This window comes from Ostrinia furnacalis, unplaced genomic scaffold (genome assembly GCF_004193835.3).
Source record: "Ostrinia furnacalis isolate ACB-3 unplaced genomic scaffold, ASM419383v2 OfSCF1657, whole genome shotgun sequence".
Taxonomy (NCBI): Eukaryota; Metazoa; Arthropoda; class Insecta; order Lepidoptera; family Crambidae; genus Ostrinia; species Ostrinia furnacalis.
The window spans coordinates 846,283-870,974 of NW_021131896.1; the positions used below are offsets into that span (position 1 = coordinate 846,283).

The 24,692-nt window shown below is 36.5% G+C and overlaps 2 protein-coding genes across 5 annotated transcripts in view; one reads left to right on the top strand and one right to left on the bottom strand.

Annotated features, from left to right (window-relative positions):
- Window positions 1–10,030: 10,030 nt before the first annotated feature.
- On the top strand, window positions 10,031–15,747 carry LOC114353437 (pro-resilin). The gene is made up of 8 exons (XM_028305457.1): window positions 10,031–10,094; window positions 10,473–10,512; window positions 10,781–10,839; window positions 11,305–11,421; window positions 12,190–12,740; window positions 12,987–13,111; window positions 13,701–13,835; window positions 14,461–15,747. The coding sequence occupies exons 2-8, from the start codon at window positions 10,507–10,509 to the stop codon at window positions 14,587–14,589; spliced, it is 1,122 nt and encodes a 373-aa protein (XP_028161258.1). The 5' UTR covers window positions 10,031–10,094; window positions 10,473–10,506; the 3' UTR covers window positions 14,590–15,747.
- Window positions 15,748–19,764: 4,017 nt separating this feature from the next.
- The window catches only part of LOC114353432 (uncharacterized), a 30,781-nt gene continuing 25,853 nt past the window's right edge, over window positions 19,765–24,692 (bottom strand). For all 4 annotated transcript variants that reach the window (XM_028305448.1, XM_028305447.1, XM_028305445.1 and 1 more), the window contains 5 exons: window positions 23,033–23,184; window positions 22,437–22,521; window positions 21,558–21,632; window positions 20,533–20,636; window positions 19,765–20,029 (listed from right to left, as the gene is read on the bottom strand). In XM_028305448.1, the coding sequence (XP_028161249.1) occupies window positions 19,942–20,029; window positions 20,533–20,636; window positions 21,558–21,632; window positions 22,437–22,521; window positions 23,033–23,184 (504 nt within the window). In that variant the 3' untranslated portion in view covers window positions 19,765–19,941. The remainder of the gene's footprint in view (window positions 20,030–20,532; window positions 20,637–21,557; window positions 21,633–22,436; window positions 22,522–23,032; window positions 23,185–24,692) is intronic.

Here is a 24,692-nt window from a genome sequence, read left to right on the forward strand (position 1 = left end):
TGCTTCCCGTTCAACTACCCTCCACGGAATCCAACCGTCTATTAACTGGATCCCAACCAATTTGGCATTAATTAATATGTGGTAACCTGGTAACTGACTTAGTTTCGGTTCAAAACGTGACTTGTAAAAAATATTGGCTCTTGAACTGTTGTAGATATTGTGGCATCTGTCTTGTAAAAGGTGATACTTTACCACAAAATGTCTGTAAAATAGGCTGATGTACCTACTGTACCTAAATATTTATTGACAAGACGTAAAGTACTTGTCTTAAATAGGGATGATGACTGGGTAATTAAATCGAAATTATATTTAGTCCGTCAGATAATTAGAAAATATTAGACTCATTTTTTTAATTTTTTCCATAATCCAATAATTACAGTATTATATTGAGTTGAAATGTCGCGTGACGTCACTTTTGAGTAAAAATTCTACTCAAGCTCATCAATTTGGTTACAAACAAATAGATATGTATTTTTTTTAATATTATGTTTTTATACGAGGTCTGTCTGCTTTTTGCTTTGGCGATCTGTCGACATATTCTCTCCTTTGTTTTTTTGTGAAGTTTCGTGATCAATAACCGATTGATTTGTGTTGACCCGTGCTAGTAATTGGACTGTTTGATTGCCTTTTTATTGACCTCCGCTCGATTACTGAACCATGCCTCTCAAAATAATTCTTATATTTACTTACAAACTTATCTACATTGTTAACTGTTTAAGTATTATTTAGTTTGAAGTTTAATTGTTATTGATTTAAGACCTTGTGTAAAGACACTTAATGTGCAATAAAAAATTGAATTTGAAATAAAACTAACTGAATATTATAATATTTACGATAACCAATTACCTGGATGTGAGATGTTCCGTTTTAAAGATAAGTTTTTCTTTAAAACGGAAAACAAAATATGCATTAAAAATAAATAGAAACCTATTTTCTTTAAAACGGAAAACAAAATATGCATTAAAAATAAATAGAAACCTATTATAAGTTTTTATTTACATTCAAGGATTAAAGAAAGTTATAGCCAGATCTTACAATAATTGTTTTAAGCCACAAATATTCCTTAACTCTTTGCTAATTAATTCAATAACATATTGTTTAAATAAGTTCCGAATAAATTAAATACCTATTAAATAAGTAAAATTCGAAAGCAACTGTATGATTTTGTATTTCTCGCCCTAACTAGCTAAACTAATATCATGAGATTTACACTCATAATATCAACAATAATTGTAGAAAGGGCTACTTTTTTCTCGGGAAATTGCATAGTTACCTCGGAATGTGCGATAGCAATTTTGTTACCCGAGCGGGCAATCGCTAGTTCAAATTTTACACGAAGCCTCATATAATATTTTGTAGCGATTCTTTAGTGGGTTTCAAATTGACTAAAATGCGACGTTGCCAAACGAGCGCTACGAATGCTGGTAATAAGCAATACTCAATCCTAATTGCTTTACATAGAGCTTGGTTTGCTAGGGCAAACATCTACAGTGGTGCGCCGACGCTGCTTAGACCCGAAATATGAATGAACGGGGGCGGAGCAAAATCGAGCGTGTGTGTGCAAACAATTTAGGCCCTTAAGGTGTCAAGGCGTTCGAGTCCCCGATAGTACATACTATTAATATTTCATCATATGTAGGTATAGATCGTTTCATCCACGAAGACGCGCCCCACCATTCTTCCGCTAATGTTTGAGTGTTATCGGTAAACGCTAAATCATCCATGAGTGCACACGCACACTACAATAATGACGCTCGGATTGCTCGGATCAAATCAAACTCCCCGCACCCCGCGCTTTCCTCGACTAAAAAATTGGTGGGGCGCGTCTTCGTGGATGAAACGATCTATATCATCATCATCATTTCAGCCATATGACATTCAATGCTGAATATATGCCTCGTCCGATGATTTCCAGACTGTAAGTAATGTTGCATCGAAGAAATTCTTTATCGTTTAATTTGGCTCAGCTGAATTATTAGCATCATAGAGTCATCGAGTCATCATCATGTCTGTCTACTAGACAAAAAACTGATTTTACATTTTTAGATTAGAGAAATGAGCTACAGGTAAAAAAACTGAAGGAAGAGGGAGTTGATATAGAGAGTGAAAAAATCGTTGGCATCCTTTATAATAAAACTTTACTGAATGATACTTTCTCAAAATATGAGACAAAATATCCAATGAGTTATCAATACTAATACCAGCTCGCACTAAGCGTTTCGATGACTCTTTTATTATTCGAACAGCTAGGGACTGGAATTCGCTGCTTGCTGGTGTCTTTCTCGAAGACTATAATCCGGGCCTTTTCAAGGCGAGAGTGAATAGGCACTTACAGGGCAGACATACCATCCTAGACTGCATCCCACTTAACACCAGGTGCGTTTGTGGTCAAATACCTGCCTTTTATGTATAAAAAAGATTAAAACCTTGTACAAACGACAGCACATCAAGCAACACTGCGTCCATTTTCGATCCACATAAGCTTGCTATGGCGCCAAATATGTAGCAAACATAGTAATATAATCGTGACCCGCGGTCAGAACCGCCAATTCATTAAAGCCCATGGATTAAAGAGTAAAATTGCATGACCTCGTGATCATAACCTTGATTACTTAATTATTTGGATTACATACGGCTTTATCAATAACATAATTGGATGCTTTCAACTGCGCATCGTAAAGGTGCTGTTTAACTTGAGCATTTGGAGCGAACGTATCTAATACGTGGATGCCGTAAAAAACATGGCGCGGGTGAAAATCGCTCCGTGAGTTAAAATAAAATGTGAATGCAGATGTGAATGACATTAGTCAGACTTATGAAGTTTTCAATAAAATTAATCTGGGGGCACGGCAGTGCCCCCGCCAAGTCGAGCGCGAAGCAAACACTGCCGTACCATCCTTTACTGGAACCATTTCGCCGCATTTTCAGGCCCCTATTTGAGAACCTCTGGATAAGACCAGAACGCAGAAATTTTCGTCATCTAGTAAGCTATAATCACATACTTAAAATCCAAAATTTCAAGTCTGTAGGTCATTTAGTTACAAAGTTAAGCGAAAGCAAAGTTTCGCATTTACGACACTCACTCACTCACTGATGATCATCAAAATAGAACTAGTACTTCCCATAAACTCAGAGAGCTGAAATTTGGTACAGAGTTAGGGTTTAATGGCCACATAAAGGGAAAACTATAAAAACTAGGAAAATCGAAGATTTATTATATTGTAAGGTTCGCTAAGGTTATGTTATTAAAACAATTCTGATTCGTTGTCCATTTTAAAGGTCGTTGAGTTTATTTGTGTTTAATATCGTAAAAAAATGTCGATAAAACGACGACGTTAAATAATTTTGCCACGTTCTACAAAAAGAAGTGAAATCCCACTAAAAACATTCTGTAAAAATCTAGCCAAGTCTCGATGGATCTGGAAAAAGTAATGAAATCTAGACAAAGTCGTGCCAAGTCTATGGTTCCTTACTGCGATTTCTTTATTATTATAGTGAATGTTGTGTGACTTGGCCGTTGAACAATCTTTATTAAGATAATCATACATAAGTATTATAAATACGCAGCTTTACTGAACCTACAATTGAATGGTTATTGTTGAATCAACGTTTTCCAAGTGGCAATTTTCCATCGTCAATGGGTAGCGGTTCTGGCGACAGATTGGTGCAATGGTGTCATGGAGCACCTGGTTTTGTCACCCTTCAACGGCCAAGTCACACAACATTAACTATAATAATAAAGAAATCGCAGTAAGGAACCATAGACTTGGCACGACTTTGTCTAGATTTCATTACTTTTTCCAGATCCATCGAGACTTGGCTAGATTTTTACAGAATGTTTTTAGTGGGATGCAGATTGTGGCTACGTAGTTCATTTTTGAATAAAATTACAACTATCATACTAATTTATCATAAAATACGGTAAGTTATAGGAAACATTATCCATACTTTTTGACTTCTTTCAATAAGATAGGTACTATGCCACCTCCACAAGGTATGCCACACTCTAACCTAGTATATGGGCAGGTTTATTTCTATCATAAAGATTCTCCAAAGATCCTCAGGTCATAATTAGTAGGTAGTTAACCATTTTGCAATCGCAAACGAAATTATAACATTTAAATTATTGGATCATCTCATGGACGCTATGGATTAGTGGTAATAATTTACAATAAAGTAGTTCAATACCTTGTTAGGGTAATGAATTGATGAATTTGTAGTACAAAATGAAATGTGTAAATAAAATGCTAATAAGTAATTTACCTAAAACCTATCAATGTAGAGTTGTGTTAATTTCTAAGCATATCTTTCTCTATCAACCTGAAAATTATTAGGGGAGGCCTATGTTCAGCAGTGGACGTCCTATGGCTAAAATACATAGACCTATCCTGCTAAAATTATAAAAGTTTGTGATGATGCAAGAGATAGATGGTGACTTGTATGCCACTCTTTCACACTTAAACCACTGAACAGATTCAAATTAAATTTAGAATAGAAATAGCTTGAGATCCAGGGAAAAACATGGGACAGTTTTTATCCCGGTTATTTTAAAAGACGCGTTGTAACAACGTGTATTCGTAACGTGTGTTCAAGCGGGTGAATCCGCGGGTAAAAGCAAATTAAAGATTTAGTTTGTCTAACTCAATCAAACTAATTCAAACTAAACCAGACCTTGGCCTTGCCTTTCAACACTTTTGTTAAAGCATAATAGCCGACTGGAGGCTGCGTGGAGTCTTCAAGACAGACAACTCATTTATTCATTGTTACGAGTACATTGAAGAAAGTCGTGCTCTAGCAATATTTGTCTACTAAGATGACTGTAGAGTGTAGAGCCAATGGTTGATCGAATTTTGGCGGCCGCCAGACTTTTTTTTATGCAGGACAAAGCAGGTATTTGACCGTAATCGCATCTGGTATTTAGAAAGATGCAGTCTAGGATGGTACATATCTGCCCTGTAAGTGCCTATTCACTCTCGCCTTGAAAAGGCCCGGATTATAGTGTCCAGGAAAGACAACAGCAGGCAGTGAATTCCAGTCTCTAGCTGTTCGCATTATAAAAAAGTCACTTTGTTATAGTATTAACCATAGAGGTCCTGAGATTCCTAAATTGTCTATTTCCCCATCATATAAAATTCCCATCTTATTCCTAACCAATGTATAAGAATTTGGTCGCTTATTACGGGCCTCATAAGAAGGCCCAAGGTCACTCAAAGGGCGATGGAGCGGGCTATGCTTGGAGTTTCCCTTCGTGACCGCATCAGAAATGAGGAGATCTGCAGGAAAACCAAATTGACTGATAAAGCCCGCAGTTCTTAAAATAAAGTGGCAGTGGGCGGGGCACATAGCTCGTAGAGCTGATGGCCGTTGGGGCAGAAAAGTTCTCGAGTGGCGACCACGGGTATAGCGTGGGCAGGGTGGACCTACACTAGGTGAACCAACGATCTGGTGAAGATCGCTAGAAGAACCTGGATACGGGCAGCGCAGGGCCGGTCGTTATAGAAATGCTTACGGGAAGCCTTTATCCAGCAGTGGACGTCATTTAGCTGAAACGAACGAACGTATACAGGGTGTTAGGTAAATGGGTATATGAGCCGACACTAGCCCATGTTAACATGGTCATATAAATGGTATGGCGAAGTCAGAAAATTTATAACTTCGTTTTAATTATTTTATTTTTCATACAAATCGGATTTTATAAAATTAATTTTGTATGAAAATTAAAAAAATTAAAATGATGATATCAAGTTTCTTTACCATTTATATGACCATGTTAACATGGGCTAGTGTCGGCTCATATACCCATTTACCTAACACCCTGTATAATTTGACTATTGATGAATTTTAGCATCAAATCTTGTCTTTTTTACGTTGATTTATATGACAATCAGTGCGTTGTCTGCCTCCAATTTGTTAGTACATCACATTGTTGATGCAATTTCACTTCTATTCCGACTACATAACGTGCTTGTAAAATATACATGATCCTGTAGCTGGATTTATAAGTTAGTAAGGCCCGTTTTCCACCAAGGCGCAGCGGAGAAGTGTTTTGAAGATCCAATCAGATTTCATTACTTTCACATCTCCACTCCGCTCCGCTTCGATGGAAATGGATCTAGCGGAGAAGTGTCAGGCGGACGCTCCGCTTTGTTTTTTTGTTCCGGCGTTTCTTCTTAGCACTTGCCATATGTTTGTCTCGAAGCGCTGGTAGGGCTCAAAAGATAAGGAGACATGTAAAGTGCCCCTTAAGGGCTATTTTTTTTTTACTGTATTTTGACGTTCATAGGTGCCACATTGGACATTTGTCGGCCGTTTGGTGTTGGTTCGGAACGGACTACTATGCCGAGAGGTCCCTGGTTCGATTCCCGGGTGGGTAAAAATTTAAATGATGAATTTTAATTTCTGTGGTGGGTCTGGGTGTTACTAGGTATGTATAATATGTATGTATTTATAAAAAAAAAGTATTTAAGTATGTTTATATCCGTTGTCTAGTACACATAGTACAAGCTTTGCTTAGTTTGGGACTAGAAGCGTAGTGTAAAATGTTCAAGGATATTTATTATTATTTATTATTACTATAGTCGTGTAAATTGAATAAAATATGTTTGATTTTGATTTGATTTTGGTGGAAACAGGGCCTAATAAGCGCGTGCGCTGGCTGCGTGTAGATTGTGACGGTGGATGTTCTACTTTGGATCCTTTCTAGTATCACGGATTAAATACTACATTATGTATACAAGATAGGTGACAGGTTGATAGACGTTTGATTTTGCGTGTACCTTTAAAATATGGTGGAAGATGAGGGTAATGTGCTAATCTTGAGAAAATTGTTTTGTATTACTTAACACTGTTTTTATTAAATTATACTCGTTTTAAGTACGGATGTAGAGTTCTACAGTTTCTAAAAGAAATTACTTTTCACAACATTTATTTAGAATCACTGTCTCTTTCAGACTAATGTCACAATACCACATTTTAAAATCAAAATCAAAAATATTTATTCAGTTTAGATCACAAGTGGCACTTATGAATATGTCAAAATATAGTCAATAATAAAAAAGAAAAGGTAGCCCTTATGGGGCACTTTACATGTCTTAACTAAACTTAGTATAGTGAGTAAACCTTATTAAAATTTATATTATTAGGTTCCTTAAATACCTTGAGTTCTATGGAGTTAATTTTTATTACTTGCGTCTTTTTTTTAAATTATCCTTCATTTGCCTTCGGGTCATGGTCTTGCAATAGAGACTAAATGATGATGATGATGAAATTAAATTATTAGAACTGCGAAAACTACTATACAATATTTGAAATGTATATCTTCTAAATATATAACTCAAAGATGACTGACTGACTGACTGACTGACATAGTGATCTATCAACACACAGCCCAAACCACTGGGCGGATCGGGCTGAAATTTGGCATGCAGGTAGATATTATGACGTAGGCATCCGCTAAGAAAGGATTTTACGAAACTCCACCCCTAAAGGGGTAAAACGGGATCCACGCGTACGAAGTCGCGGGCGGTCGCTAGTCCGTTAGTCTAGTATTAATAGAAGGGTGACTCAACAGTAGCATTTGTGGTTTTAGCAAACCCAATTTATTTTACTGTCATTTTAATTGCTTTTGATTTGTGTGTTAACTTGTTTATTTATATAATGGCGCCGCCTTTCATTTGCCTACAATAGATTAGCGCCATCAATTAACTTATATTAGTCATCAACTCTAATTATATTGTAAAGATTTACGGAGTAGTAAACAGTTACAAAATGCATCTTTACTGAATCCTATCCTCTTCTATTATTACTACTACAGAAATAATATGATTGTGAGAATGGATACGGGACTATTCCCACCTCTCGTTCCCACCGCTGCAACTCCTGTGTAGCCAGGATCTACAGCTTGACCGCCAATAAAAACCCAACCAGTGAAGGTCAAGTTTGTCATTGTGAGAATGGATGTAAGTATGTCATACTCTTTCAGGTCTTTACTTCATGTTTTACACTTTTCAGAACTGAAATTTACGAAGAAAGTCGTGGGCAAAAGCTACAGCTATATAAATAAGATATTTAAATGTTTTCTACTTTACAATTTTAATTGTTTATGAATCTTAGAGGCGACGGAGCGGGTTAGGCGGGAATGCGGTTACATACAAAAGGGGAATTTTATTTGTGTAGTTAGTTTATTAGTGCTATTTTTTAATAAAAAAAGAAGCTTGATGTGCTCGCGCTGTAATAGATAATTAATTTAAATTTCAGCTGATACGGCTATCAAAACATTTTTTAATTAATGTCGGTGAACTGCGTAATTGGATATGACGTATAAGAACCATTGTTAACATCCAGACCCGTCACAGAAATTAAAATTCATCATTTCAATTTCTGCCCGGCCGGGAATCGAACCCGTGTCCTCTCGGCATAGCAGTCCGTTTCGAACCACCAAACGGCCTACAAACTCATATTTTATTACAACCACCAGGCACGAGGGCAGATGGTCCGTTATGTGGGACTCTCCTTGTCAAACGGGCAGGGCCTATTCACTAGAACCCTGATCGTATTCTATAAAAGCCATAGAATGAGTCGGAAACTTCGAACTCCTCCTATGTTCTTCTGATGAATTTCGTTGCGGGTCTAATGACAGTTTGACTTTCCCCCGGGACAAACTTGACTTTATCTGGTTGGGTTTCTGGCGGTCAAGCTGTAGATCCTGGCTATAGAGGAGTTGCAGCGGTGAGAACGAGAGGTGGGAATAATCCCGTGTGAGTCGGAAATGGGAGATGACTGAATTTTTTTATAGTTTTCCCTACACTGAAAGGTTATGTTTTACAAAAGACTGATGATATTTTTAGTTAAAATCAAAGACTCAAGCACAGTATATTTTATTTATTTTTAAAATCAACTGTAATTGTAACACTTTTACCGAAAATCTTCGCATCTAAGTAGCCGAATTTGATCGTGACTCAGATGCCCATTACTCACTTATTTTAATACGGATTATCGAAACCACCAATTACTAATAAATTAGTGTTATCAATGAAAGGAAAGAGGGCAAAAACTGCAACGGATTACAGTTATCAAAAGATTTTTGACTAACCCAAACATTACAGCCAGTATGGGCAATAAAATAGGTTGAGCATTAATACGTAACTATAGCAACTACGTGTAACGAATTATAATACTAGCTTTCCGCCCGCGGCTTCGCCCGCGTGGAATTTTGTCTGTCACAGAAAAACTTTATCGCGCGCGTCCCTGTTTCAAAAACCGGGATAAAAACTATCCTATGTCCTTTCTCGGGACTCAAACTATATCTATGCCAAATTTCATCAAAATCGGTTCAGTGGCTTAAGCGTGAAAGAAAAACAGACAGACAGACAGAGGTACCTACTTTCGCATTTATAATATTAGTATAGATAGTATAGATTCGGATATTAATTTTCGGATCCAGTTTATTCTGTAATATATTATTGATACCGTTTCATAGAGCACTATTTATTAGTCTAAACAAATAAAGAAATTTTGACTTTTTTTGACTTTGACTTTGAGCTCATGAAGCACTTTCAGGATCAGTAACAATATTTTTGATAACTTGTATGTTTAGAAATAATCGAGTGACATCACTTATCGTTTCCTGTATAGGTTCAAAAAGACGAGCCAGAAGATTTATAGGTATAAAACATGCATATTTTAGAAGAGAAAAGCCGCTAGTTTATAAAAAAAAAACAAATACATTAGTAGATTTCTTGTTAGACTCTAAAAAGGTTTATTCATAACTCTTTAGCCCTCAGCAGGGCAGAAGCCCTATTTAGTAAACACGGGTATTAGTTTTACTTAGCAAATTCAACAAACTTGAAATCCATTTTATTATAATATCATTTAAATCGTGTTTCATCCCATAAATCGATTTGTCACAAACCAAACACCTCACGAGCGATTCGCCCCATGCTCCTTTCTCAAGGTAGTAACTCTACGAGGATGAGCAAATACTGCACTACATACACACACAGACAGACCGTTAATCGTTCAGCTATATAAAGTAAGGGCAATGGGAAGTCATCACAGTCGAACCATCTTCTTTGGAGATAGGTCTTGTAAATAAGGTACACGTGCGAATTTTAGCGCTTCAATTTAAATATTAATTTTGAGACGAAACTAAATTAAAAATGTTACGTTTAGTGATAGACATATTCTGAAAATAGGATGTAAACATTGTTTCAGAATTTCATAGTTTTCAAAAGTTTTTATTAACTGTCCTGTCCCTAAGTTTCTGAATCGCTTTCTGGCGATAAGACCGCCTAAATTGTGCCGTTTTGTAAATAAATGTTTGTTTTGTGTGGTTTACAATAAAGTATCTACGAGTACTTATATTAAGTTAAATGTCTAAATTTTTTAAATGTCTAAATTGTGTTAAAAACTTGAGTGACTTAATTTTAATTAGAACATTTCGATAAAGTTAATAAGTGAGTGGTTATTTACAGGTTTAAAATAATTTAACAAGAAAAAGACATCACAATGAAGGTAAGAATTTAATTGTATAATTTAAGTAAAAAAGTAAACTTGATTTAAGAATTTTTGACGCTATACTAAAAATCCGAACCCTAGACCACTAACTTTACATACATTCTATACCGTAAATTATTTTATTAAAAAAGCTATTTACTACGCGAATTAAACTTCATTAACCGCAAAAGATAGACTTAACGCCTTGTGGCAGTCTCTACCAGGCAACATCGTCCAACTTGAAAATGTAGTTTTTCTCAAGTTTACATACTTATTGTATTTTCAGATCCTCATACTATGCACAGCGGTGATCGCAGCGCTCGCAGAACCTCCCGTAAATAACAGGTTGGTACATAAAAACACACTGGCATCTTATACATAGATTTTTTATCGAACTTCAAAAAAAGGGAGAAGGTTTTCAATTCGAGTGTATGTTTGTTTATATATTAAGTGGTTCTGTCAGCTGTAGTACCTACTTACGTAAATGCGATGATTTTGCAAAAAAATGTGTAGTCTGCTATATTATGTGTGTATTAATGTTTCTGTGATTCTGTGTGTAGTACTTACAAGAGTGGTTCTTAGGTAAGAGGTCTAACATATTTCACACAAACTGTTTACTCTATACTTCTTTTGAAGAGATTTTAGCGATAAATCCCGTGTCTAGAATTCTATGGCTTTTTAACCTCTCAGGCCGACATGGTAATGACCAAATCCTCCATTTTCATCTGGTACATAAATTGGAGAGTCATGTTCCAGCACAAACAAAATAACCTTGATGACTGATTTTATCTATTAATTTGTCCTTTTCAGATACCTACCTCCGCAGCAAGGGTTTGGAGGTAACAGCTTTGGGGCACCCTCTAACACGTACGGACCCCCTGGGGGCTCAGGGTTTGGACCTCAGAGACAGACTGATGCTGTCTTCACGTGAGTTGGAAACCACTTTCAGTACCTATCAATAGTTAAAATAAATAGATGTTAGTTACACCAATTTTATTAAAATCAAACATTTTTCCAACTTACCGGCGGCATAACTAAATTACATTAAAGATCTGAAATAACGAATTTTCTGAAACCACAGGATTAAACGTCAAAAAATGTCTAAGGCTGAGTTGCTTGCACTACCAACTAACTTTAACCGTAAGCCTAGGCGCAATTCACCGATTTTTAGTCGGCCGATAGTTAGACCTGATTCTAATTTGTACGAAGAATCAATCGGTGTAATGCGCGCACTTCCATACATGCCCATACTGATTAACTGCCCGACTAAACTATCGGCCGATAAAAAATCGGTGGTTTGCGCCTAGGCTAAATATAACAGTAGGTAACCGATGCTTTTGTTCGGAGTTTGACAGATTTTTGACGTTTGTTAGAGTAGGCGCACACCGTTGATTTTTAGTTGGCCGATAGTTGTGCCCGATTTTAAATTGTATGAAGAATCGGTCAAATCGAATCGGCGTAGTGTGCGCACTCCCATACATGCCCATACTGATCAACTGCCCGACTAAACTATCGGCCGACGAAAAATCAACGGTGTGCGCCTACTCTTAAAGTTAAAGTAAGATGCAAGTCAGCCTTAGGTTTACCAAAACAGAATAGCTGTCGGCATAACCGCCACGGTTCTCTGAAACTATAATTTTGTTGCAAGCCCATTATTTTTAATATCAAGGTCTAATATTCAAACGTCTTTTTCAGAAGCCGTCCCTCATCCTCCTACGGGGCCCCCTCATTCAACTCAGGAAGCAACCGCCCCTCGTCCCAATACGGGGCTCCCAACGCCTTCAGAGCCCAAACTCCCTCCTCCCAATACCTCCCCGCTAACCAAGGCCAGGGCAGGCTTGGTGCCCCTTCCTCTCAGTACGGCGCCCCAGCACAGACCCGAATTAATTCTCCATCGACCCAATATGGCGCCCCTGGTGCCCAAGGTCTTAACGCTCCATCGTCGCAGTACGGTGCCCCTGGTGCCCAAAACCTTAATGCCCCATCATCCCAATACGGCGCTCCTAACTCTCAATCTGGATTCGGTGCCCCATCTTCTCAATACGGGGCCCCTAACGCTCAAGGTCTTAACGCCCCATCATCTCGTTACGGCGCGCCCGGTGCCCAGAACGTCCCTTCGACCCAATATGGCGCCCCTGGAGCCCAGGGTAGTTTTGGCGCTCCATCGACGCAGTACGGCGCCCCTAATGGATTCGCTCGTCAGCCTTCTCAGCAGTATGGAGCTCCAGGATTTGGTGGTCTTGGAGGTGAGTCAATGAGTTTTATTAAGTTAAAAATTAACGATCATATTCACAAACAACGCTTGCTTAAGTGAAGCAGCAAATCGAACGCGAACAGTGTTGAATAGAGCTCTGTGATTGGTTTGTGTGTTACCCTGCGCACTGTGTAGGTACTGTAATGTAGCAAAAGTCCAGCTTCCACTGCGTAGACTGACACGGGACTATTCCCACCTCTCGTTCCCACCGTACCGTACCTTGTTCCCTTTTTTCCAGGTGGTCAGCAATACTCCCAGAACGGTTTCAACTCCAACGGCTTCAGGGGTGAACAGAGCAGGCAGTACCTTCCCCCAGGCGGCAGAGGCGCTGGAGGATACAATGGAGATGATGGTAGCAATGGAGTGAGTACTGTTCCTACTTCTCATTTCAGAAGTCTTATGGTAATTTTCCTGAAGAGGTTGTGTAGCATACCAGGACAAACTTGGCCTTCACTTGTTGAGTTTTTATTGGCTACACAGGAGTTGCGGCAGTGGGAACAAGAGTTCGGTTTAGCTTACCGTATATCAAAGCTTAGTGTAAATTGGTAGACTAAAAATATGATAAAGAGGTCATTGCTTCAGTAATATTCTTCTCTGACCCACACACTGATAAGCACAACCGTCTATAAGTAACCAGATGTGAATGGAGCTGGCCAGACAGGCCTGTTAGGCTAGTGCTGCTTTTACACTGCGCGGCAATTAGCCAAGTCAAGTCAATGTGAACACACACCGAACAGTGGGGTGGGGATGAAAAATGAATGACTTGCAAAAGCAAGCAGCATAGGATGCGCGTCATTTCAACGTTTAACTGAGGCATTTTATCTATTTTAGACGATAAACATACATTTGTCGTTTAAAATCATCGATAAAATTATATCATGGCGTGAGTCCTAGACCAGCTAATGTTCAATTGTTAGATGCCCAAGCTATATGTATTCTATTTTTTTTCCAGGAGCCAGCGAACTACAGCTTCGAATACATGGTGAAGGATGAGCCTTCTGGCAACGACTTCGGGCACCGCGAGTCGAGGCAAGGCGACCGCGCTGAAGGCCAGTACTACGTGCTGTTGCCTGATGGTAGGAAACAGGTGAGAATACCTACTGGTAGTAGATTCGTTTGTTCGTTCGTTCGTTTCAGCCGAAAGACGTCCACTGCTGGACAAATCTAACTCGGCTGGGCAGCGTTCGGGAAGCTTCGCGATATTCTCACGTACGAAATACCGCAGTGTCTCAAGTCAAAAGTATTTGACCAGTGTGTGTTGCCAGTGATGGTATACGGATCTGAGACGTGATCGCTTAGTAGGTAGTACATGATAATATACTACTGCTAACACACTCCCATATCTTCGGGAACTTCTGGAAAATCTAAGAAAACACCAACTGGCAGTTTCCCCGTTTCCACTTGCTCCTACTCTGTTCTCCTACTGGTAGGAGTACGAGGACCAATATGTCCTTATGCTCCTATCGGAACCTTAAAATACGCAATAGTACACTTAAGCACATAATAAAAAATGTTGTACAATCAAAATTTTATATTAAATGTATTTAATTGTATGTAAAATTTTATACCTACTTTTGTTGGCTGTGCTGTAGCATTTCGAAGAATGTTCAGCACACGAAGCAAAGTAACATTTCTTTGGACTTTTTTGTTCAGGGCTGAGCTCCAGCTTTCGGATACGTTGTTGGTTATTTAAATATTAATATCCCTTTCAGACCGTGGAATACGAAGCTGACCAAGACGGCTACAAGCCCAGGATATCCTACGAAGACACCGGCCTCGGCCTCGGAGGCTACGACAGAAACGGCCAAGGCCAAGGCTACAACCAGAGCGGGCCTTACTAGACGACTGACAAACTGACAAATGCCTGGTGTGTTCAAGTCAACGGATTGGTCCAGCAATTGCTTGTAATATCATAGTTTAGAGACTTTTCAGTAAGTTAATCAAAGGCTGAGTTTATTCCGCCACTTCTACATTTGCACAAGTACTCGAAGGCAATTAAGTTCACAACTTTTCAAGCCAGCTAAGGAAGACTTAGGAGTGCCGGGACAGTAGGTCGAAGATCCGATGAGTCCTCTTTACTAGCCGGCTATCGGGTTTTTCGCATCCCGCATTCCCATTTTATGGTCCTTCGAGCCAGATGTTCTGTCGAAGTGGTGGTAGATCAAGCTATATTGGGACGTGTCTAAGTGCCCTGAAAAGGGTCTACAACTCATAAATAATTGTAAAGAATTGATCTGTATTTGAAAACTGAACATGGCAGATAGAGGCTATTTTTCTGTCACTACAAGCGATCGTTGAATTGATATGTTTTATGTAATTTTGTATTGTAAATTATTTTTAAGGTGTTTCAAACGACGACATACAGCAATATCAAGGATTTTGGCCATATATTATGTATTTAGCAAATGTAACGCTTATGTAGTTAAGTATTTCCATATTTAAGGTCAATCTGTCAAGTTTATACTTAAATAACTACTACTATAATATCTTAGAAATGATGATGATGACCTATATCTATTTTTTATCTAATTATTCTTATGTACCATATTTATTATATTACTCGTATATTTCATGTCACACAACCCACCTATTAATAGTGTAAGGTGTGATGCTATATTATTATTTATTATTATTTTATTGTATTATTTTTGTATTACAACTCTCATTTATTTTTAGTTAGGTCAAAAATTGTAAATAAAGGACTTTTTTTATGAAATAATTCTTATTTCTCAAAGACAGACTAAAATATTTCAGATTTATAAGTTTCAGGGGTTCTCAAATAATCGTATTATACAAATAATAATACTCTAAAGATAATAATTATGATTTAAAGATGTATGAATGAAAAACAGAATTATTCTTTACAATATCATTTATTTTAATATCACGCACCAAACTTATCATATACAGACAAATAACTCGGCTTCATTCAAACGTATCTTATCACAAAAACAAAAGTACACTCGCTAGCTTATCAACCTACCACAAATAGGCAATTTCAACTTTAAACCTTAAACCAAACACACGTTCAAAGTCCATAGAACTATTTGTGGCTAGTTAAATGTACTATTAGGTACAGTCAGCGTTAAATAATTCGTGACACCCAAAGTAGCCAAAAAGTTCGCAATACGTCTTTGTTACAATTGGAATAAGGTTGTGTTAAATTTTTTTGGCCACTTTGGGTGTCACGAATTATTTGACGCCGACTGTACTGACCATATTAAAAATAAAGTCCTTAAATTAATAAATAAACATAAAATGTCGAGCACACAAGAGATTCGTCAATATAAAAATAAAAAATCAACACCTACAATTTAAGCCAATAATAGGCTAGTTGCCTAAAAAAATTTTTTTTGTCCGTAATGTTTAATATCAAAAAATATTGGACACATATATTTTTATTTGTCAATCTAACAAATAATTACATAGTTATGGTGCGTTGAAGTTGCGCACGACGTCACAACGTGCGGCATTTTTAAGCAAGCGTTGACGTCACGGGCCTCTTCTTATGAACTTTGGGGCGCTTTATCTCTCTTTAAATTTTCATTAGTTTGAAAAAGTGAAAAATACGTGTAGAGTATTTTTTGATAAGTTAACTGACGGACTAATTAAAACTCTTGCAACTTTTTTTATTTAACAGTACAAGAAATAAAACTATAGCAAATAAGTATTAAGTAATTTAAAAATAACTTTTTAGTCGCAAGTGGACCCAAATCAGTTTTCAATATTTATTAGAAAGCATATTATTATTATTACCATCTCTTTCTATCTTCACTCGACAGAAAGAGAAAAGTATGTCATTTAACGAAATATAACATCTATTACATATTTATTTATTTTAACTAGAATTTGGAGTAACTTATTTACACATTTGTTGTACCTTTAAAATAGCTAATGACTGTTTAAATATATGAAATAAACATAAAACCTCAACTGATACCTAAATGCTACACATCAACTTTTAAATGACTTGTCTGTTTACACAATAACTAATCCTTCGATGGAAAAGTTAGATTTTCTATAATATCTGGACCTTAAGACAATGGAATGAGGTAAAAAAAATATGGTGGCAAAAATATTACCTCTACCTTATAAAAGGTTTAAATTAAAATTGACTGATAGACGGCCCACATTTTCTCTTTAAGTACCAAAATTTGGCAAACAATTTAGTAAATATTACAAAGAAGTATTCTATCTTATTCATTTGTTTATGCTACTAAAGCCTGGTCCGTGAGCACGTCGAATTTTGTCCAATGACCCCAAGCTACCCATCCTTATCGCTCGCGCGTAATTATATTGCTGTCGCGACTGTGCGACGGGCGCCCGCAGTGAGTGTGCGAGCGCGACAGCAATATAATTACGGGCGTGCGATAAGGATGGGTAGCTTGGGGTCAAAATTCTACGTGCTCACGGACCAGGCTTTACAAGAATTTAGAAAAAAATATTTCTGTAATATTAATCAAGGCAAACTTAAAAAAAGTACAAAATTAAATTTATTTTATGCAGCCACTAAAAGTCGATTTAATTCTTCTTTAACGATTTTAAAGTATAAATAATACATATTTTATATTTACCTACTAAGTATCATAGAAGACTTCTTTGTGCGTCATATTAAGTACAGTATATTTATTAAAATGTATTTGTTTATGTATACGAGTATAATATTAACAGAACCGGATTCTATGCACCATGAACTATTATTTTTATTAGTTTTACTTACATTTATCAAACGTAAGAGATCATAAATTCCCTATATCAACAAAAATACTTAATACACATTATAATTACAAAGTAATTATCATGGAATATGAAAATATATATTATTATCTCCACAACATACAATTGTACCTAACCTATTTGAATTATAAATAAAATATTTACATATTTAGTTATAGTATTTAATTAATATTAAATAATAGAACCTTTAGTTATGTAATAACTTATAACAATAAAAATGCTATGGTTTAAGGTATTTCTATAGGGTATTTCTAAATTTGATCATTTGAATACAGCAAAGATAGCTCAACGTATTTTTTAAAGTACGTTTATTTTTTATCGTCTATAGATAAAAACTGCTTGCATTAAAAACTTTACTAGGATAAGTAATTTTCATATTATGTATTCACTGGAATTCCATAAATGCTTTAACTTTATTATAATAACGCAAAACCTAAAATACTTTTACATAATCATGAGTATAATCGATTACAATATTAGTAGCTACTACTTTAATACTAAATAATATAGCTTTTTGCCGAAAATATATTTTTTATATCATGCCAAGTTATATGAAGCGCTCAGCGCAAAGCAGAAAATACACATTCACTTACATAAAATGAATGAACTACTAATCTATGACAATAGACACGAAAATAAATAAGATATTATATCTTTAACGATCATAGGGCTCTTTCAAATAAGACGTTTTGAGCCGTAAGTTAGTCGTCCGTTTGGACCGCACACTGAATACTGTGACAACTGCGTTTTAATTAAAAAAAATCAATTACTAATTAATAGTAATTGCAAACACAAAACCTCTAATTTAAAAGAGCACGTAATCTAATCTAATATAATACAAATTATTTAAGGTATCGAGTTTTTGAATGCAAAAAATATCAATTAAAATTTGTAACGTTAACATTATTTTAGATCTATTGGAATAAATAAACTTACCATACATTGTGAGTGTATCTAATATGAGGTTTTGGAATTGACTATCACCGAATGTTAGTTGCTAGACTTTAAAGCCCTTAACACTTTTAAAACTAGAGAAGAAATTTCTTATCCACCATAAATTAAAAATATAAAATGCCCTTTTTACCAAGAAGCCACGAAATAAACGGGATCGTAACCACGATCGTTGTAAGCCGGTCGTAACTGCTATTAAAAGTCAACATAATCTATTAAGCACTGTCGTGCAATTTGTTGTCTGCAAAACCATATTAGACTTTATTATCTATAATGCAAATGAAACATCAGTTTCAACCAACATTTTCTTTGGTCATTCTCTTCCCTTCCTTTCCAATATTTTTCAGTCAATCAAATCTTACTCCCTTTTCTTATCACCTCTTAATCCCATTGTAAGATAATTAGGATTTTAGTTACCACTTTTTGAGTATTTTTATAATTTTGAGTTGTTGCATTATTACATTAAAAGTGTAACTTTTACCAGCACAAACACAATTTGGCAGATAAAAATAAATTTTGTGATGAGTGAGTATTGAACTTTAGTGTTTACATCATTTATTTTGACGATGTAATTTTAATAAAGTAATAATATGGCTATTAACTATTTTGCTGACCACAGTAAAATTAGCGTCACGAATCACATGTGACTCATTTTTTTTCTCCATAAAATCCTTTCATTTACAATATACAAGACTTTGGAAACATTTAAATGCTATACGTAAGACTGGGATGAACGTTTATTCAAAAATACAATTTAGCACTAAGTGGAAACCACTTACCATAACGTCTCAAAATCTTTATAAATTGTTTTTCTTACGTCATTTTAATCGTTTGACAAATAGTTTTGGTAAATTTTATGACGTAGGAAACCATTCAAGCAATAATATTTAATGCTGGTGCCTGGTTCAAACATGACCTTCAGTTTGGGTTTTTATTGGCGGTCAAGCTGTAGATCCTGGCTACACAGGAGTTGCAGCGGTGGGAACGAGAGGTGGGAATAGTCCCGTTTTAGTGCCTGATTGGATGACACAAATAAAATCTACTTTTACAAGTCACCTTTAAAATGGGAAATTGTAGATCTCTTCAAAAAAGAGATCTCTCGAGATTAAATCCCCGCTATTTGAGAAATCCTCAAAAATTTCACGTCGAAAATAATAAATTTTGGAGGCAACAATATTGTTATCTAAAGCCCGGTCTGTGAGCACGTAGACTTTTGTCCAATGACCCCAAGCTACCCATCCTTATCGCTCGCGCGTAATTATATTGCTGTCGCGCTCGCACACTCACTGCGGGCGCGCGTCGCACAGTCGCGACAGCAATATAATTACGCGCGAGCGATAAGGATGGGTAGCTTGGGGTCATTGGACCAAATACTACGTGCTTACAGACCAGACTATACTTACAACAAATATCTTCGCTTGGAGACTGCTATATTGCTCCAATATTGTATCCACTTAAAACACATATTATCTTCATTTTGCTTTGAATTAATTGCACGGTTAAAGTTAATGGCTTTTCACTTGATTTTTGCAATAACAGAACATGTTGAGATGCGGATGTGTGAGATGTATGCAGTCGGGCTCGTGGTGATACCTGAAAATAACAGTGAAATATGTTGTTACTTGTTAGTAACGTTTCTCGCTACACATAAGCATTATAGCTATGTTACATGTTTTGTTCCACACACTACTTAATTTTAATAAAATACTACTAGAAAAACAAATTTTAATACATCTCATGGTACCCATCCATAGGAACATAAAACATCAGGGTTCGAAATTATCAAGATAATTACGTTTCATGATAATTATCGGATAAAATTACCAACATTATGATACATTTGTCATATTGTTTCATAAGAAATTCTGATTGCGAATGTTGCTTTATGTTTTTGGTTGCTAATTGTAGTCAATACTCGTATTAAACATTAGTATGAGGTCTCACAGTCCGCGTGGACGCACAGGGACACACGCAAACTAATCACAGAGCTCTATTCAACGCTGTGCGTTCGATTTGCTGCTTCACATAAGCAAGTATCGTTTGTGAATACGGGCTTTATTCTCGAGTGTATTCCTGAATTATATTTTTATACTTACATATTAGTTCTGGATATATCTCGAACGTCAACAGTAAACTTTTCCTCAGCCGTTCTATGTGTCAGCGTGGCTTCATACACACCAGTTCCAGGGCCCACTGTTATCTGTAATCGAAGAAACAATCATCAATATTAGGTCATTTTCTACACAACATACGTGTTACACACACTAGGAACCGATTTGAAAAATAACGTTATTATTATGTTCTTTAACGGTTTTTGTATTTTCGTTTCAAGCGAAAACGATACTCATTTCATTTTTGAACACAAAAAAAACCAGTTAATTGTGGTAAAGTACGATAACGTAAGCGAAAACTTGGTTCTGAAAAATAACGTTATGAATACCGGTTTCGAGTCACCGGGAGTAGATGTTTTTGATTTTTTTTAAATGCCTATTATTTTTAAAATATGTCACATAGATTTTTTTTTATATTTTTCTGACTAGCGGCCGCCCGCGACTTCGTACGCGTAGACCCCTTTTTACCCCCTTCATCTATCTTACACGGTTAAGATTTTTTCATACAAATGTTTTTTCCCGCTAACTCCCGTTCCCGTGGGAATTTTGCAATATCCTGTTGTAACTAAGCTTTAAGTTTACTAAAGTACCTGCATGCCAAATTTCAAGCGTCTAACTTAAGCAGTTTAGATTTTTCATACAAAAAGATTTTCCCGCTAATTCCCGGTCCCGTGGGAATTCCTAAGTATCCTATAACCTGCCCAGGAGTATGAAGAATAATTGTACCAAGTTTCGTTAAAATCCGTCGAGTAGTTTTTGTTTCTATAAGGAACATACAGACAGACAGACAGACAGAGAGACAAAAATTTTACTGATTGCATTTTTGGCATCAGTATCGATCACTAATCACCCCCTGATAGTTATTTTGAAAATATATTTCATGTACAGAATTGACCTCTCTACAGATTTATTATAAGTATAGATAGATAACCAACACAACTTGCCTCAACACCCAGTTTCGGCTTGACGTTGATTTACGGGACACCCTGTATAAACCTCTTCGCACTCACCTTGACTTGGTAATTCTCCGTTATTGGTTTTATCGAAGGCCCAAATGCACCTACGTAGCCATCGGCATCTTTCGACTGGAACGAAATAAAAAAATTATTGACTTTAGTTATTAACTAGCAAATCCTTACTTTTTTATTGAATATGATTCTTTTTGCTTTTTTTTTAGTAAAATAATCCACCGTATTTGATTTTTTAGCAAAATGACCATGGTTTTTAGTAAAATATTGTTTGAGTCATAATATTATACATAATATATGATTCATGGCGCCGTAAAAAAACATCAATAATAAATAAAATAAATATATAAATCATTTATTTGCTCAGAAACATGGTAACAAAATGGTCGATAGAAAATGTCAAGTCAATACTCAATATGTTTATTGCTTCCTTAATAGTACAAGAGTACTTATTATTATTCTGTGGTACAAGTCCAACATGTTTTGTCCGGGATAGGCATGCCACAAACAATGACACAAAATTTGAATCTATTAATAACAATAATAAATTAATTAAGAAATAAAATCAATGTCATTATAGGTACATAAATCAATCAGTCAGAAATTCTTTGACAGTATAAAAACATTTGTCAACTAGCCATTCATAAAAACATTTTTTAAATTGGTTTACATGCAAGTCAGTGATAGAGTCTGGAATTTTATTAAATACTTTAATGGCCATTATAAAACAGTTCTTACTGTAAAAAGTAGACTTTATAGCCGGCAATTTAAGCCTGTTAGGATGTCTTCTACTTTACTGGTTATTATGTCTATATTATGTCGTGAAAAATATGAATATTTTTTCACAAAATAAATAATCCCAATTCATAAATGTATAGGCATGGCAAAGTTAAAAGGTTCAGCTTTCTGATTTCAATTTACCTCTTTAAACTCCATGACGCCCTTGTTAGGTTGTTGCTTCATAACCCACGATATGCTCGTCAAAGTTCGAGGAACACATTGATCTCTGAAATTAATAAATCATTTAAATAAAATAGATATAAAAAAGAGCGATAAATCAATCAACAAACTAAATTAGTGGTGAAACAGGGCTAAAGCCCGGTTTCTGAGCACGTAGAATTTTGTCCAATGACCCGAATGATATTGCTGTCGCGAATGTGCGACTGGCACCCGCAGTGAGTGTGCGAGCGCGACAGCAACATAATTACGCGCGAGCGATAAGGATGGGTAGCTTGGGGTCATTGGACAAAATTCTACGTGCTCGGCGACCAGACTATGGTAAATAACACAATATGTAGGTATCCAAGTACACCAATAATAATTCAACTTTTCCTTGGTATAAGCTTGGCCTTCACTGGTTGGGTTTTTAGTGACGGTCAAGCTGTAGATCCTGGCTACACAGGAGTTGCAGCTGTGGGAATTTTTTCGTAAGGCAGGACAAAAAGAAGAAGAGGAATTTTGATAAAAAGAAAAAGAAAAGAAAAAGAAAAAAAAAGAAAAACAAAAAGTTATATTACCTGACTGGCAGAGTAAGTTCGTTGATGAAGTCGACCAACGCGTTGGCCACTCGGTCGTGCATGGGGTCGCCGACGGTCACGTTTTTCCACGAGACGCACGCGCACCAATGCGGTTCAATACCTGCCTCGCTGCAGGAACGGTTCTTGGGTATCTGGAACAGAGATATGATAGTTTAATTATAGGTCAGTCAGGGGAATGGGAGTGGCACGGGAGGGTGTTTTTGTAACGTCCAACATTAGCAAAACTTCAAATGGGCTTCAGTAGCCTTATTCACGTAACAAAACTTCAACAACAAAACACTTAGTCCAGTCAATAAAGCATTATAGATGGAAAACTGTAGAACACAATTTCTGACTTCAGGACTTTATTTAGACTAGTTAGGAGGTGAACATAGCAAAAGTCCCCGCCCTTAGCCCTTGAGCCGGCGGGGAGAGGGGGGTTTAAAGTTGCCACTTTTCGGTTTTTCGCTTAATCCTCGGAAACTATGCGTCCTAGTGACATGACTACTTTGAACCAAAAAAAGCATATTCAATTTGCTACAGATGAGATAGACAAGTTTTTCTATAAATTGTATAGTTTTCGCGGCATCTGCTCTAGAAGGTCTGTAATATTGGAAATTTTATTTTTGTCTTACATGTTCCCATCAGGAGAAAATCGACTAAATCAACATTGAGCAATCATTCTAGACATGCGGGAGCATGTTAAGCCTAGTTCCAGCGAGGGGACTACACCGTGCGTATATTTAGACGAATCACTTTGAGCCACTTTTGACTCCTCATCACTCAAAAACTACTGTGCATTAACACTTCAAATTTGGCTCATGTGTTGAGACTTGCAAGATATACATCAGTTTCAAATTTCATAAATATGCCTCAAACGGTTCTTTAGATATTGACGTCCAAAAATCTACATGTCTGACCTATAGACCAAATTCTAACCACTTCCAGATGACCTCGAAGGTTCAAATTTGGCATCCAGAAAGGTAGTTATGTAAATACAAAGGAACAAATAAAAAACCAGTAAATTTTAACATTTCACATGTGATAGATAGATTTTAGTGCTCTAAATATCGATTTTTGAACGTCAATACCTAAATAACCGTTTGAGGTATATTTATGAAATTTGAAGCTGATGTATATCTTGCAAGTCTCAATACATGAGCCAAATTTGAAGTGTTAATGCACAGTAGTTTTTGAATGATGAGGAGTCAATGGTGGCTCTAATTGGTTCGTCTAAATATACGCACGGTGCAGTCCCCTCCATGGAACTAGGCTTAACATGCTCCCGCATGTCTATAGTGTTTGCTCAATGTTGATTTAGTCGATTTTCTCCTGAAAGGAACATGTAAGACAACAATAAAATTTCCAATTTTACAGACCTTCTAGAGCAGATGCCGCAAAAACTATACAAGATATAGAAAAACTTGACGGTCTCACCTGTAGCAAATTGAATAAGCTTTTTTTGGTTCATAGTAGTCATGTCACTAGGACGCATAGTTTCCGAGGATTAAGCGAAAAACCGAAAAGTGGTACCTTTAAACCCCCCTCTCCCCGCCGGCTCAAGGGCTAAGGGCGGGGACTTTTGCTATGTTCACCACCTAACTAGGCTAAATAAAGTTCCGAGGTCAGAAATTGTGTTCCACGGATTTCTCTCTACACC

Bases quoted from the DNA above. Each gene is read 5' to 3' on its own strand.
- LOC114353437 (XM_028305457.1), top strand. The intron at 12,741-12,986 runs GTGAGTCAATGA...CCTTTTTTCCAG, and splicing joins AGGATTTGGTGGTCTTGGAG to GTGGTCAGCAATACTCCCAG. The intron at 13,836-14,460 runs GTGAGAATACCT...TATCCCTTTCAG, and splicing joins TGCCTGATGGTAGGAAACAG to ACCGTGGAATACGAAGCTGA.